Genomic DNA, 17,202 nt, shown 5'->3' with positions numbered 1-17,202 from the left:
CTGGAAATGTAAAAGCATGTGGTGAACTCTTCTGACACCTGGCGGCGAAACGTGGCAACACAGAAAAAATGATATATGTAATATCTTCGGCCAAACACGATTTAGAAGATTGCAGTGGTTGTTAGACGCCCTCGTTTTATTCTTCAGACTAGGAGAAGTGTGTAAATCCAGGCTCTGTGGGGATCTACGCGCGTTTTTAAAAGTGACGCTCCTCCCAGCCAATCAGCGCCTCGGCCCGGCGACCAATCGGACCGCGGAACCGTGACTCACCAAATAAGTCGAGACCATAAAAGGAGATCTTGTCTCTCTTTATATGGAGGAAAGTAGATCCGGCGGCAGCCAGGACGGCGGCGGATCGGCGAGGAGAGAACCCGGACCGAGTCGCCGGTCGGTCGGTACAGTTCGCGACGCGGAACGTCCGGACGCGTCCGGTGTACGGCCGGGGTCCGGGCCGCGTTCGCGCCGCTTCGTGGCGGCACTAGATGGCGCGGCGCAGGGACACTTCGCGGAGGGATCCGCGGGCGGAAACGTCACTTCTCCAGTAAACTTTGTTCACTTGTCGCGCAGGCGGGATCCCGGAGAGGAGCGTCCGATGTCGGCTCGCCGGGGTGGAGCGGACCGGCGGTGAACCGGACGTCTTGACCCGAACTCGGCCGCTTTTTAACCGGGATGTTGGGGGGGAGCGGGCCGGGCTCCGGACGACCCAGAAACGGGCCGGAACTGACGCCCCTGCAGCCGGCCGGGATGCCCGGCGGCGGGTACGCGGGCCGGGCGGCGGCGGCGGCGGCCAGCGGCTCCGACGCGGATTCGGAGTCGGTGGACGAGGACGACGCGCTGCTCTCGGCCAGGCGAGGCGTGAAGCGGGAGCTGGGCGACCTGGAGATCGGCGTCTCCGCGCCCGCAGCCGTGACGCCCGGCGGGGTGGCGGCCGGGGCGGCCGGGGCCAGACCCGGCAAGAAGACCCGCGGCAGGGTGAAGATCAAGATGGAGTTTATCGACAACAAGCTGCGGAGGTACACCACTTTCAGCAAGAGGAAGACGGGCATCATGAAGAAGGTCCTTTACTATCACCTTTACTACTGTCTTTTTATCGCGATAAGTTTTTATCGGTTTTATCGCGGTATGTGGCTCACGATAACGACAGTTGTCGCACTTTCATCTGAGCGAGGAGCTAAAATGTTTTATCTCTGTCCTCGGTTTAAACTGGAGCCACGTTGTCACCTCGCGTCGTACCCTGGTGATTGTTGGTTTTACAGTTTTAAAGTGAAGTGATTGTCACTTTTGATGCACAGCACACGGTGCACACAGTGAAATTTGTCCTCTGCATTTAACCCATCACCCTTGGTGAGCAGTGGGCACCATGACCGGCGCCCGGGGAGCAGTGTGTGCTTTGCTCCGTCCCCACTGCGCGGGCTCAATTTGGCGGGTCGGGATTTGAACCGGTAACCTTCTGATTACGGGGCCGCCTCCTTAACCGCTAGGCCCCCACTGCCAGGTTGGAGATGTTGGTCAGGTTCGGTGCGGTCCTCTGGTTTCTGGGGCGGTGGACCGGAAGGCCAGGTGACCACCACGAGATAACCAGAGAGGCCGGACGACCGTTCACTCCGTTGGGCCCCTCCGGCCCCGGGCTGAAGCTCCCTCGGTTTACCTGGATTATCCTGCAGAACTCCGCTTACGGTGCAAGTGTGTGCAACTGTGTGTGTGTGGTTTTTTTTTCTCCTTTGGTAAAATCTACTGTAACAGACACTGCTCAAAAACTATAGGGAACACAAAAATAAGACGTCCTACATCTGAATGAATTAAATATTCTTATTAAATACTTTGTTCTTTACATAGTTGACTGTGCTGATAACAAAAATCACACCAAAAACTATCAATGTGAATCAAATTTATCAACCCACAGAGGTCTGGATTTGGAGTCACACTCAAAAATTAAAGAAGTAAAACACACTACAGGCTGATCCAACTCTGATGTAATGTCCTCAAAACAAGTCAAAATGAGGCTCAGTAGTGTGTGTGTGGTCTCCACGTGCCTGTATGACCTCCATACAATGCCTGGACATGCTCCTGATGAGGTGGCAGATGGTCTTCTGAGGGATCTCCTCCCAAACCTGGACTAAAGCATAAAGTCTGTGGTGTTGCCGGATGGAGCGAGACATGTTGTCCTAGATGTGCTCAGTTGGATTTACATTTTACATTTACAGTATTTACCAGTCGCCCTTATCCAAATTGACTTGCAGTCAGTAGTTACATTTACGGCATTTATCAGACACCCTTATCCAGAGCGACTTACAATCAGTAGTTACAGGGACAGTCCCCCCCCTGGAGATGCTCAGGGACACACTAGTAAGTGGGGTTTGAACCTCGATCTTCGGGTTCATAGGTGAGTGTGTTACCCCACTAGGCTACTACCACCCCATTTAGGTCTGGGGAATGGGTGGGCCAATCCATAGCATCAATCGCACCAGCATATGGTCTCACAAGGGGTCTGAGGATCTCATCTCGGTACCTAATGGCAGTCCGGCTGCCTCTGGTGAGCAGATGAAGGGCTGTCCGGCCCCCCAAAAGAAAGGCCATCCCACACCATTACTGACCCACCTCCAAACTGGACATGCTGGAGGATGTTGCAGGCAGCAGAACGTTCTCCACGGCGTCTCCGGACACCGGTCACATGCTCAGTGTAATAATAATAAACTAAAGTGATTGTCACATGTGATACACAGCAGCACAGCACACGGTGCACACAGTGAAATATGTCCTCTGCATTTAACCCATCACCCTGAGCGAGCAGTGGGCAGCCATGACAGGCGCCCGGGAGCTTAACTGCTAGGCCACCACTGCCCCTGTGTGAACCTGCTTTCATCTGTGAAGATTCACCAGTGCCGAATTTGCCAATCTTAGTGGCAACTACCAAACGTGCTGCATGGTGTTGGGCTGTAAGCACGTAGGACCCTCATACCACCATCATGGAGTCTGTTTCTGACCCTTTGAGCAGAGACATGAACATTTCTGCCCTACTGGAGATCATCCTGGATGAGCTGCACTACCTGAGCATGAGAAATTTACTGTCACTGTTGCTTCCTAAGTGGACAGTTTGGTTTTACAGAAGTGTGGTTGTCTTGGGGTTACAGGTGATGTTGAAGGGTTCCCTTTGTTTTTGAGCAGTACATGTGTATACAGCAGATTTTCTCCTTTTTCATAAAAAAAAAAAAAAACTACATTTAGTACTCTGCTATTTTGGGAAACCGTTTTGCTGTTTTCTTATCTGGTCTGTTGCACTTTAAACTGCGCTCTTGAACCCGTATTTGTTCGTTTGGACCCGAGCGGCTGCTCCCGTCCAGCTGACGCAACGTTGAAGTTGCGCGCCGTTTCCTGCTCAGCTGCTGGAGGTGCGGGTCACTTTATAAAAAAAAAAACAGCGGCTGCGGTCTGCAGTGGCCCTGATGCAGAACATCACGAGATCATCGTACAGAATACATTACGTACAGAATACATGTCGATTTGGACCACCAGAGGACGGACCGGGTCGATCTTGGTGGCCCGTCACATGTTTTTCTGGCCTGTTGTTGGTCGGTTGGTTATTTGTGGTGAAGGACCCACGTTAAAATCCCCTGGTTTAGGTGGTCTTCGAGTGAAGATTGGGTGTCGTGCTGGTGTGAATAAACAGAAAAGCTTTTTCTGGTCCTGTCCTCAACAATGTCGCCTGTAACGCCGATTCGAGGTGATCAGGGTGGGGTTTTTTTTTTTTTTTTTCCCCCCACTCCAAAGGAAATTTGCTTCTCTGTGTTTAACAGTCACCCTTGGTGAGCAGTGTGTGGGATTCAAACCGGCAACCTTCTGGGCCACCACTGCCCCAGTGATGGAATATACCGAAGTGCCGCTGCCGGGTGCTCTGTGGACCATGAGAACCTGGCCTGGCTGTGAAGGTGTATTTTGTAGAAGGTTCGAAATCTCTCTAGGTTCTGATCAGCCCTGAGTGGAAGTTGCTCCACTCGGGGTTTTACTCCAAAGCTGGTCGTCACCCAGGCTACGAAACCTGGTGGTGTTTCAATTCAGACAGATGAAGAAGATCTGGACATTCTTGGTCGCTAGAGGTGTGAACCTCTGCTGGTCTCATGATTGGATTACGATCCCACACATTTTTCTACGTGACTTCACATGATGCTTTCAAGTCCGTCAGTGAGATGAGAGTTAAGGCCGTTCGTGGTGTGAGGTGAGCGCGGACGTGTTCGGATGACGTCAAATCAACGCTGCGCTCGTCACCTCAGTGAGGGAACAGATGATTATCATTGTGATACCAAGCAGCACAGCACACGGTGCACACAGTGAAACGTGTCCTCTGCATTTAACCATCACCCTGAGTGAGCAGTGGGCAGCCATGACAGGTGCCCGGGGAGCAGTGTGTGGGGACGGTGCTTTGCTCAGAGGCACCTCGGCGGTTCAGGATTCGAACCGGCAACCTTCTGATTTACGGGGCCGCTTCCTTAACCGCTAGGTCGCCACTGGCCCACATCACACATCATGTGATGCGCTGGATAAATAACATTTTTCTTCTGTTTCTGTGTAATGCAGATTGTGAATAAATCAGTTTTGGGGAATTTGGTTGTGCTTCTTGTTCTCCTTTTTGATCTGCTGATGGTTTGATTAGAAGTGGGATCCCAGTGGTGAGGAGGCGTGTGAATGAGTGTACTGGTGTGGGCCGACTGGCTTCTGGTCTTTGTGGTCATGAGGACATGGCATTCTGGACGAGTCTGAGTGTGGTGCTTCTGCAGGAAACCTAAAACCTGGTTTCTTGTTCTAATTAAAAGCTGTGGACACCAGTTGGACTTCTCTCGTTTCCTCCATCCGAGCTGCTTTAGATGAACCCAGCGCCCTGAACAGCCAATCACAGATGACTTCACAGATGGCTGTGATCTGAAAGCGATTGTCACAGCACACAGTGACTCACCAAAGTCCCGTCACCCCACCAGAGAAACACTGTCACCTGCATCCCTGTTGGCTGGCTTTACGAACATCTTATTTGTTGGTTTTACATTTGATTTGATATTTTTGGCCAGTAGCCGGTAAAGAAGCAAAGTTGTAACCCAAGAATGGGGGTTAAATTCCCGAAGGCGGCGGTGGCCTAGACTGGTAAGGAAGTGGCCCCGTAATCAGAAGGTTGTGGGTTCGGATCCCAAACCACCAAGGTGCCACTGAGGTCCCGTTGATGAAGGTCCCATCCCCACACGCTGCTCCCTGGGCGCCTGTCTTGGTGCCCACTGCTCACCGAGGGTGACGGTTAAATACAGAGGACACGTTTCACCGCGTCACCGTACTGCAGTGTTTCACAATCACGTCACTTTCGCTGGACTTTCTGGGATGGAAGGTTCTGTACACGTTTTACTGGTTCCTCATGGCCGTATCTAGAATATCGCACGTATTGTTGTGGTGGTGGTGTCGTCCATTGTGTGTTTCTTTATCGTCCGTGTTGGTGAAGCTCTGATCCGGATGGTTTGTGTCATTCCGTCGCGCCCTCGTCTTTGTCCCCTTGCAGTTCCACCCTTTCCATGCCAACGGCTGTTCTCCACCCAGGGACACTCACCGTCCCTGCTGGTGTCCAAGTGGTGTGGAGAGTGTGTGAGCGCGGGTCACTTCGTTGGTTGTGCCTTATACATGGAAAAAAAAAACGTCCACTGAATTTTTTTGTACGGAAGTACCGGACAGGTTTCCCCTCCAACACAGAACTGCGATGTTCCTCAACTGAAGACATCACGACGTGTTGGATAGTCTATTCCACCTGTAATAAAGGGAGTGTGTGTTGGTGGGATGTACGGAGACCCGGAGGGCCAATCCGGTTCTCCTGCTGGGACTGGAAGGTCTCTTTCTGGCCTGTGTGGTCTCCTCGCGCGTTTGCTGTATTTCGCGTATGTCCCCCCGGTTTGCTAACAGTGACGAAGGTCTCGCTCCTCTGGTCCCTCCAGGCGTACGAGCTCTCCACCCTGACCGGCACGCAGGTGCTGCTGCTGGTGGCCAGCGAGACGGGCCACGTCTACACGTTCGCCACGCGCAAGCTGCAGCCCATGATCACCAGCGAGACGGGCAAGGCGCTGATCCAGACGTGCCTGAACTCCCCGGACTCGCCGCCGCGCCACGACCCGTCCACCGACCAGCGCATGAGCGCCACCGGCTTCGAGGAGACGGACCTCACCTACCAGGTCGCCGAGGCCGACGGCTCCGCCGACCCCAAGGTCAGCAACTCCGCTGTCTGCTTTGGTTTGAGTGACGGGACGTTGGACGCGATTTCCGTGGTGGAATGTGTGTGCGCGTGCCGGATCCTGGTTGGCGTGTCCGCGTGCAGAAATAACCGGCCATTGATGAACGTGACTGCGCGGTGGCGGCGGTTTGCCTTATATAGATCTTTTCCCCTCTCGCTGCCGCGCTCCTGGCAGAGAAACCGGCGCATTCCTCTCCGGCTACCGCGGCTTTTCCTCCCTTCTCCTCGAGAGAGAGAGAGAGTGCTTTAGGAACTGTAAGGCTTCCTCTGCTTTTTTTTTTGTGTAATGTGCCGTATAAGATAAGAGGAGATAAGTATGAGGAGAAGCGTGTGTTTCACTAATAAAGCTTCTCACGGTGGGTGCCCACACCCTGGTAGGTTACTGCGAGTCCCAACTGCGAAGGAACTGTTGGCTGGTAGTAGCTCACATACTGAACCTCCTGACTTTGTGTGTCAGTCTGTGTGTGTCTGTCTGTTTCCGTATGTATGATGATGATGATCGTATTTGTATCATTTTACCCTCTGTATGATTAATAATAAGAAATATGATGTCCCATAACGTATGATAATTTCATCTCTTCATTTTGCGGCTAAGCTATTTCATTAGCACGACCAGGTATTGATCTTAAGTGAAGTGATTTTAACCATCACCCTGAGTGAGCAGTGGGCACCATGACAGGCGCCCGGGAGCAGTGTGTGGGGATGGTGCTTTGCTCAGTGCACAATATAGCTGAGTTTTTTGCAATATAGCTGAGTTTGCAATATAGCTTTTTGTACATCGTGCATTGAGATCATATTTCTTATCTATGTAATATTTCTGGTGAAAGAATGCTATCCTAGTGATATTATCTACAGCAATTCGAATGAGAGACCTGCATCAATGAGGACACCTAGATCTTTTACTTCAGTACTGGATAGAAAAGCTATCCAGAGTTATTATGTAGTCAACCAGCTTATGCCTGGCTGCTTGAGACCCAAGAACAAGAGCTTCTGTCTTATCAGGGTTTAACAGAAGAACGTTGGTGAGCTCCCAATTGTCTAATGTCTTCAGACAATTCTCTATTCGGTTCAGGCTGCTGACTCTCATCTGGCATTGCTGATAAATACAACTGTGTGTCGTCAGCACAGCAGGGAAAGTTAAAACCATGTGTATGAATGAAATAAAATGTATAAAGAAATTAGCAACAGACCTAAGACTGAACCTTGTGGAACACCAAAAATATGGAGCACTTCACGGATATGTCAAGCAGACTGGTACAAGCTCCTGTGGTCCCTTTATTTTGTTTTGTATTTGATAAACACAGTATCATTTGGTAACATGCTGTTACTGACATCTACCTGGGAGTGGCAGAACTGACGTGCTGAAAGCATAATAAATAGAGAGCGTGATGGAAACCCCAGCAGCAGCGTGAGACTTTCTTCCTAGCGGGCCTCCTTTCTCTGCATGCTTCACCGGAGTTTCCTCCACAACACGACCCAAACCCATTACAACCCAAAGCCTCAAGCGGCAGGGAAATGCCTGGCTCAGATGTCCGTGGCGTAAGGCGAGCACGGACTGAACACAGACGGTTTTTTCTCCTCATTGGAGAATACCTATAGCAGATTTTTCCATTCCTGCTTTGTGTCTGGGTTTTGAAGTGACATTCACCCGCAAAAATATGCACGGCGCAGCGTGAAACTACTACACAGACCAGCGCTGTTCTCAGATCAGGCATCCACAGTCACTACCAGTGCAACTTTTTAAAGAATTTTCATGCCGCCACCAGAAAATCCCCAAGCCACATAATTTTAATTATAATCGATTGTTTTCTGGACCGCAATGACACCCCTACCCGGTAAGCCCAGTAAGGGACACGCAACAATAGTTTACCACCACCAAATGAGCAGCATGTTCGGTAACACGAAAGTAAAGCTCATTACGGTTAGGAAGTGTGGCGATAGTTTAAAATCGACAGTTGCGCTGATTGGCCGAATTTTCAACATCGTGAGTTCCTGGAGGGACTGACTAGATACGCAAAGAAAGCACATTAAAAAGTACCTCAACACCACCCAACTCCACTCCAAACTCCTCTGTAAGCATGAGGCCACTGTATTCCTGTCTGAGGTCTCAGGAATCTCACATGCTGGCAACAGTCGAGAAGAATCGAGCAATCGAGAGTAACCTGGATCGTTCGGGATTCGAACCCCGCAACCATTCAGTTACAAGTCCACTTCCTTTACCCGCTAGGCCACCACTGCCATATAATCAGGCTCATGCCTCAGGAACTGAATGAAAATGGTTATGATTGGCTTAAAGGGGGCATGGCCTGTTGCATAGAATAAGTAATGTTTCGGGCGTGTTTCTTATGAATGAAGGACTCAGTAATGTTTATGCCTTAACGGGATTTAATAGGCGCTACAGTCGACGCCCATGCACTTTGACCCTTTCTACACACACAAGGAAAATCTCCACTTAAACTCTCCTGAAGGAAAAAGCAGGTTGCTGGGAAGTCGTGAATGTATGATTGTATTTTTAATCATTTCTGATGGTCAGTTTTAGTTCCAATGACCTTCGCGTGGTTTAACGTGGAGGAACTGTTCCGGTATTATGGGCTCTTTTCCCCTCTCTTTCAGGAAATGACGAAGCCAGGCTTCACCGGTGTACCAGTTGGTGGCTCCACCCCTCCCTCGTCCTCGCCCCCTCCGTCCGCCTCCTCCTCAGGTGCGGCCCTGGTTGGCAGCGGCGCCCCCTCCTGGACAGGTATTTCTCCCCGATGTCATCAACTCCCCACCGAAGTGGCGGAGTCCTTCCTCGGTCGAGCGGTCTGGTGGCCGTGTCGGCTGTGCATGGATCACGGGATCAGCAACACCCGCAACGTAGCTACGTAACCCGCAATAAACCCCACCCATCAGCCAACACGTGGTCTTTGGTAATATTGCGCAGATTGATTATTTTTTTATAACTTTCATATTTTTTACCGCAAAGCCACAGACCCACAACTCAGATTGGCGGCGTATGATGACGCCTTTTTTAAAGTGAATGGGAAGCGTTTCCGTTGGCAACATAATCACGTACGGACAAGTGACGTTATCGCATGCGTGTCTCGGTTTTTTTTAAGTCTTATAGCGAGCTCCAGTTGTAAGACTTTATTCTCGACTCAGTCTCAGCTTCTCGTTTTACTGAAGTCGTGCGGATGAAATGAACAATTTGTCGTCTGGTTGTTTAAAAAACCGCCGTCCTGTACGTTATGGGACGCTTGGGAAGGTAAAAGCAGCCTCGCCTCTATTACAGGAACTGAGCGAATCGATATCGGGGTCTCCTGATCACCTCCCCGTCTGCCGATTGGTTCCGATTAAACGGGTTCACATGTCGGCTACTGTTCAACTAAGATCGGATTTACTTGTTGCCCGTTTTGTGGAACCAGTGCCTACAGGATCATGAATTTGTCTGTATTGTTATGAGAACTGGAAGGAACCGGTTCCGTAGTTGTGGTAGAATATTCCGGTGGGTCTTCACCCCTGGAGACGTGACTCGGATGGAGAAGATTAGTCCGTCCTGCTGTGCATTCCTGCTCGGTTGTGTTGTGGTCGTGTAGTGGCACGTTCTGCTGGAGACGTCTGTAGAAAAACCGAATGATCCCGTCACTGCTGCCGCTCCGTGCCGTGTCCTGCAGGCTTCAGTACGTGTGTTTGTGTATGTGTGTGTTTTACAGAACCACAACGCATGCATCACCGCTCTAGTTTATACCGGCTGCTTTGTGTGTCTCAGGCTCTGCTCTTCCTCGTGCCGCGCACACCACGCGCTCTCTGGCCGTCCAGACGGCGGCGCCTCAAACGCCCGTCGCCGTGGCGACTGGCGCGGCTGTCGAACACACACCACAGGGCACACACTGTTACGCCTGCCCGCCACTGTCTCTCTCACAGGTCAGACAGTCTGTCCATCCGTCTGCCTGTCTGTCCAGCTGTCTCACGCTGTCTGTCTGTCTGTCGGGCTCGCTCGCTCGCTCTCTGTCTGTCAATCTGTCGGTCCGTCTCACTCGCTCTCTATCTGTCTGTCGGTCCGTCGCTCGCTCGCTCTCTGTCTGTCTGTCTGTCTGGCTGTCGGTCCGTCTCGCTCGCTCGCTCTCTGTCTGTCTGTCGGTCCGGCTCGCTCGCTCGCTCGCTCTCTGTCTGTCTGTCGGTCCGGCTCGCTCGCTCGCTCTCTGTCTGTCTGTCTGTCTGTCGGTCCGTCTCGCTCGCTCGCTCTCTATCTGTCTGTCTGTTGGTCCGTCGCTCGCTCGCTCTCTGTCTGTCTGTCTGTCTGGCTGGCTGTCGGTCCGTCTCGCTCGCTCGCTCGCTCGCTCTCTATCTGTCTGTCTGTCGGTCCGTCGCTCGCTCTCTGTCTGGCTGTCTGTCTGGCTGGCTGTCGGTCCGTCTCGCTCGCTCGCTCGCTCGCTCTCTGTCTGTCTGTCGGTCTGGCTCGCTCGCTCGCTCGCTCTCTGTCTGTCTGTCTGTCGGTCCGGCTCGCTCGCTCGCTCGCTCTCTGTCTGTCTGTCTGTCTGTCGGTCCGTCGCTCGCTCGCTCTCTGTCTGGCTGTCTGTATGGCTGTCTGTCTGTCTGTCGGTCCGTCGCTCGCTCGCTCTCTGTCTGGCTGTCTGTATGGCTGTCTGTCTGGCTGGCTGTCGGTCCGTCTCGCTCGCTCGCTCGCTCTCTGTCTGTCTGTCTGGCTGGCTGTCGGTCCGTCTCGCTCGCTCGCTCGCTCTCTATCTGTCTGTCTGTCGGTCCGTCGCTCGCTCTCTGTCTGGCTGTCTGTCTGGCTGGCTGTCGGTCCGTCTCGCTCGCTCGCTCGCTCGCTCGCTCGCTCTCTGTCTGTCTGTCGGTCTGGCTCGCTCGCTCGCTCGCTCTCTGTCTGTCTGTCTGTCGGTCCGGCTCGCTCGCTCGCTCTCTGTCTGTCTGTCTGTCGGTCCGTCGCTCGCTCGCTCTCTGTCTGGCTGTCTGTATGGCTGTCTGTCTGTCTGTCGGTCCGTCGCTCGCTCGCTCTCTGTCTGGCTGTCTGTCTGGCTGGCTGTCGGTCCGTCTCGCTCGCTCACTCGCTCGCTCGCTCTCTGTCTGTCTGTCGGTCTGGCTCGCTCGCTCGCTCGCTCGCTCTCTGTCTGTCTGTCGGTCTGGCTCGCTCGCTCGCTCGCTCGCTCTCTGTCTGTCTGTCTGTCGGTCCGTCTCGCTCGCTCGCTCGCTCTCTGTCTGGCTGTCTGTATGGCTGTCTGTCTGGCTGGCTGTCGGTCCGTCTCGCTCGCTCGCTCGCTCGCTCGCTCTCTGTCTGTCTGTCTGTCTGTCGGTCCGCTCGCTCGCTCGCTCGCTCGCTCTCTGTCTGTCTGTCTGTATGGCTGTCTGTCTGGCTGGCTGTCGGTCCGTCTCGCTCGCTCGCTCGCTCGCTCTCTGTCTGTCTGTCTGTCGGTCCGTCGCTCGCTCGCTCTCTGTCTGGCTGTCTGTATGGCTGTCTGTCTGTCTGTCGGTCCGTCGCTCGCTCGCTCTCTGTCTGGCTGTCTGTCTGGCTGGCTGTCGGTCCGTCTCGCTCGCTCGCTCGCTCGCTCGCTCGCTCTCTGTCTGTCTGTCGGTCTGGCTCGCTCGCTCGCTCGCTCGCTCGCTCTCTGTCTGTCTGTCTGTCGGTCCGGCTCGCTCGCTCGCTCGCTCTCTGTCTGTCTGTCTGTCGGTCCGTCGCTCGCTCGCTCTCTGTCTGGCTGTCTGTATGGCTGTCTGTCTGGCTGGCTGTCGGTCCGTCTCGCTCGCTCGCTCGCTCTCTGTCTGTCTGTCTGTCTGTCTGTCTGTCTTCACATTGTTGATCTTTTCTGATTGTAAAAACTTTCCGAAGTTTCATATTCATATTGCTGAATGTTCAGGTTGAGTCAGGATCCAGGAGGCGTTTTGTCCACATTCTGTGCTGAAGATCAGGTCTTTCGCTTTTCCCAAGCTGCCGATCATCAGCGTCTTTGGGATTTTACGAAAATAGAAAGAAGAAATGACTGTAGGGGGTTAAAATTATGTGGAAGTGGTAACTGAAACAGGGTGGTAGTAGCCTGGATGGAAGGACACTCGCCTATGAACCAGAAGTCCCAGGTTCAAACCCCACTTACTGCCATCGTGTCCCTGAGCAAGACACTTAACCCTGAATGTCTCCCGGGGGGGGACTGTCCCTGTAACTACTGATTGTAAGTCATTCTGGATTAGTGTCACAAATTAGTACAAACCTACTGGGTAGTAATCTTGATGTAAATCATGGCCTTGCAGTAACGAGCAAGAGACAAGCAGACGTCACAAAGTCCCCTGCGGTTGTCGACACGGTCGGCCACTCTCGTTACTTTTGTATGGTTTTATATGGTAATTTCTAACCACCCAGGACGTGCTCAGAGTTCAGAGTCGGGGTGCAAGGGGGAACGAGTCCGTTCAGGAAAAGCCTCTTCTACCAGATGTTTAGATGGAGCTTCGAGGTTCAGCCTGTTTCTTTTCTCTCTGAAGTGTGTGGTGGTGCTGGTTTTGTAGTCTTGTCATGTTAACATGCCCAATCCCACGTCTCTCCACCAGGCGGCGCGATTCCGCTGCAGCTGCAGGTCCAGGCAGCTCCTCAGCAGAGCGGTGGTGGCTCCATCCCATCAGCAACACGTGGCCTGCAGCTCCAACGGTAACTACGGCAACCCTCATGTTTCAGTGGTTCAGTGCCCTCTAGTGGCCATCGCTCAACTCTGCCGATTACTGAGCACAGTAATCATCTGTAAATCTGGTTCATGTTGGTCTGAATGCTGGTCTGAACGTGAGTCACAGTATCTGCAGGAACCTGGTGTGGCCTGTACTGTAAACAGTAATACACACACGTACAGTACAGGCCAAAAGTTTGGACACCTTCTCATTCAACATGTTTTCTTTATTTTCATGACCATTTACGTTGGTAGATTCTCACTGAAGACATCAAAACTATGAATGTTCACATGTGGAGTTATGTATTTAACAAAAAGTGGAGACCTGGCCTCCACAGTCACCGGACCTGAACCCAATCCAGATGGTTTGGGGTGAGCTGGACACCTCTGGGAACTCCTTCAAGACTGTTGGAGAAGCATTTCAGGTGACGACCTCTTGAAGCTCATCGAGAGAATGCCAAGAGTGTGCAAAGCAGGAATCAGAGCAAAGAAACTAGAATATAAAACATGTTTTCACTTATTTCACCTTTTTTGTTAAGTACAGAACTCCACATGTGAACATTCATAGTTTTGATGCCTTCAGTGAGAATCTACCAACGTAAATGGTCATGAAAATAAAGAAAACACGTTGAATGAGAAGGTGTCCAAACTTTTGGCCTGTACTGTTGTAAAACTGTGGAGAATGGAATAAAAACTCTCTCTATACACACAAAAGCACTGTATTAAAACCCACTCCAACCTGATGTTACCTGGCAGAAAGAGGCGTGGCACAATCAGAGGTTAAGAATGAACCGTTTCTAATTTATTAACACCAGTAAATTATTAATTGCAGTTTCATGTGAATATTGTATGTAAAAAAGGTACCAATGTTACAGAGAAAACAAAAATTTAAGAAAAAGGAGAAAAGCGAGAAAAAGCTAGGAAGACCGAGAAAGAAGGAAAAGACTCAGGAGCTGGCAGGTCCAGTTTTTTTTTTTTTTTGCTCCTGCCACTCACCACTGTCCCTCACACTGTCCCAAACAGCCACCATGTTGTGTCCTCTGCCCTGCTTCAGGCCACCAATCATTGCGAGAAGGGGGAGGAGTCCAATTAGGGGCTGATGAGTTGCCATCCTGCAACAATGGCAGATCCAGATTATACGATCTCGATTGAAGATTGTCATAAAATTCAATGGAGAAAGTAAATGGTGGTGATCAGTTGACAGCTCCACTTCTCTCTTCACCCGAGTGTCCAAAACACATGGTCGCAGGTCAGATGATACAACTACAAAGTCAATCATCGACCTGCATCGACCTAGGCTGCCCTGGTACCAAGTGTACCGATGGGCATCCTTATGTTTGAACATGGTGTTCGTTATGGCCAAACTGTGGCTTGCACAGAAGTCCAATAATGAAACACCACTTGTTCAGATCTTGCGGTCCATTCCTCCCAATCATGCCCCTCCAGGTCATGTTGTCATTGCCCATGTGAGTCCCCCAGCAGGACAATGGAGTCCCCAGTCGGAGCACTATCTAGCACTCGTCCCAGGGACTCTGAGCTGCTATTTGGTGCATAAGTGCAAACATTCACCGACCCGAAGGCGCAGGGAAGCTACCCTCTCCTCCCCCTGGGGTAAACCCCAACAAACAGGCTGAGAGTCTTGGGGTTAACAAGAAGCCAACCCCAGTCCTCCGCATCTCACCTGGAGCAACTCCTGCAAAGTAGAGTGTCCAACCTCTCTCAAGGACTTGGGTTCCAGAGCCAGTGCCATGTGTCGAGCTGAGTACGCCTCGGTCTGCCACCCAATCAACATTGCACCGGACCCTTCATGTTCCCCCTGCAGGTGGTGGGTCCACAGTTGTATGGGCGCTCACGGGCCCCAACCCCAGGCCTGGCTCCAGGGTGGGATCCCGGTAACCTTCAGGGCCATGTACACTGGCTCTTTGTTGTTTTTTTCCATGAAAGGTCTTCTGAACTGTTCTTTGTCTCGCCCTTTACCTAAGACCAATTTGTCATGGGAGACCCTACCAGGGGCACCAAGTGCCCCAGACAACACAGCTCCTAGGATCATTAGGGCTCTCAAGCTCCTCCACCACGATAAGGTGACTGTTCAAGGAGGAGAAATGTTTGTCTGCTTTTAACCATCACCCTTGGTGAGCAGTGGGCAGACATGATTGGATTTGAACCAGCAACCTTCTGGTTCCAGAGCCAGTGCCTGCTTCGGTGCTGCTTCCATATCCGCTAGGCCACCACTGCCCCGAAATATGAATCTCCATTTGTTAAACCCTGATGAAATTCCCTCCCAGGGCTTATACATTTTAAACCCTCGATATGCTCCCATCTCTGTGAACAGTATTCCTACAAGCTTGGCCCCCTCTCAGAAGATCATCTTCTGCGACCAAAGGTGGTTCTGGACGCGGTTCTGACGGCAAGAATTTTTCCTCTTTAATACTAATAGTCAGCATTATCAATTTTTGTCAAAGAAGTATAAGAGGGTATTTATAAGAAATGCTGAACGTCCTAAATCTTCTTTAAAGATGTATCACGTGGCAGTACGGTTACTGAATTACATGAAGAAGCCTGGTACAATCGGGTACAAAGGGCTGGTTTGTGTTGGTGCCACAGCTCTTAGCGGATTGGCTGGTTACTACGGGTACAAGAAAATGTCGAGAAGACGAGAGTTACCGCCGGCAGAGGTTCAACACGAAGAGTCCCAGACACGTACGCTGCAACTGCAATGTAGTAGTACAAGCAGCAAAACGGCAGAGGTTGGAGGTGCAGCACCGGTCCACGACAAAGCGGCCAGGACGGTGCGGATTATTACATGCAGCGACGCCGCAGAGCAGCCGGACTTCAAGAACGAGGTTCACCACGAAGAATCCAGGACGTGGGCCGAAACGGTGCAGATTATTAAAGGCATCCACAAGAACTACAAGAACGAGGTTCACGACGATGAGGAACCCCGGACCGATACGGAGCGGATTATTACAGGCAGCGACGCCGCAGAGCAGCCGGACCACAAGAACGAGGTTCACGACGATGAGGAACCCCGGACCGATACGGAGCGGATTATTACAGGCAGCGACGCCGCAGAGCAGCCGGACCAAGAACGAGGTTCACGACGATGAGGAACCCCGGACCGATACGGAGCGATTATTACAGGCAGCGACGCCGCAGACAGCCGGACTACAAGAACGAGGTTCACGATGACGAGGAACCTCGGACCGATACGGAGCGGATTATTACAGGCAGCGACGCCGCAGAGCAGCCGGACTACAAGAACGAGGTTCACGATGACGAGGAACCCGGGCCAATACGGTGCGGATTATTACAGGCTCCAAAAAGGATGAAGATGTAGACCTACAATCGCTCCTCTTCCAGTGTGACGTTTTGCGTTGTGGTCGTCCCGCTTCGGTCGAGATGGCGTTGCGCTGCCTCCAGCGCTATAAGGCGACGTTTGGCGAAGACCCTGACTACATGTGCCGTTTGGCTCGGACCTACATAGACATGCACAACATAACGGAGGAGCCGGACAAAAAGAAGTCCTGTGCCGTTGATGGCCGTGATGAAGAGTCTGTGCTGATGAAGAAGAGTCTCAACCCTGATTGTCACAAGCAGTTTGCTATTCTCACCGCCCTCAATTCCATTTGATGACCAGCTTGGCAAAACCAAAACCAACCACATCCTCAAGCAGCATTTGGACCGATTTTTCACTCTGGGCGGAACTGATCCTGTCTGTTCACTTTCTGATGGGTCACTGTGCTACAACATGTGCAGACTAACCGAGCTGGAGAAGACCTCTGCAGATTCAGTGACACTCAAGTGGCCCTCAATGCATGACGCTCTGGAGCACTTCCTTCGGGCGGACAAGAACGTCTGTGGCTCCTCCGTGAGCCTCAAGCGGCACATTGCCAGGTGTTACGTGGAGCTAGGACTGGATTCAGAGGCCCGAAGTTGGGTCGGGACGTGCTCGTGGATTCCGTTCGGGACTCGACCTCAGCACGGTCATTATGAACTGCAAACGTAGTTTTAGCACGGATTGAAACACAACCGGTGGAGGGTTTATATGTTTAAAGCCAAAATGACCTTTAATGGAATGTCAGTCAAAGTATGGGTGGTAGTAGCCTAGTGGGTAACACACTCGCCTATGAACAGAAGACCCAGGTTCAAACCCCACTTACTACCATTGTGTCCCTGAGCAAGACACTTAACCCTGAGTGTCTCCAGAGGGGGACTGTCCCTGTAACTACTGATTGTAAGTCCGCTCTGGATAATGGTTTACAAAAAAAAAGAAATCAGGATTAATAAAGTTTTTGATTCCGA

The 17,202-nt window shown here is 51.8% G+C and overlaps 1 protein-coding gene across 1 annotated transcript; it reads left to right on the top strand.

Moving 5' to 3' along the window:
* The first annotated feature begins 322 nt into the window (after positions 1-322).
* Positions 323-16,007, top strand: LOC114785478 (serum response factor-like). Its single transcript, XM_028971755.1, has 8 exons — positions 323-1,056; positions 5,961-6,227; positions 8,867-8,993; positions 10,002-10,156; positions 12,791-12,887; positions 14,723-14,781; positions 15,233-15,307; positions 15,417-16,007. The coding sequence occupies exons 1-8, from the start codon at positions 670-672 to the stop codon at positions 16,005-16,007; spliced, it is 1,758 nt and encodes a 585-aa protein (XP_028827588.1). The 5' UTR covers positions 323-669.
* The last annotated feature ends 1,195 nt before the right edge of the window (positions 16,008-17,202 follow it).

The sequence above is a fragment of the Denticeps clupeoides genome, chromosome 3, assembly GCF_900700375.1.
Source record: "Denticeps clupeoides chromosome 3, fDenClu1.1, whole genome shotgun sequence".
NCBI classification, from domain to species: domain Eukaryota; kingdom Metazoa; phylum Chordata; class Actinopteri; order Clupeiformes; family Denticipitidae; genus Denticeps; species Denticeps clupeoides.
The sequence above is the reverse complement of the archived record's forward strand: the minus strand, read 5'-3'. Positions and strand labels throughout refer to the sequence as shown.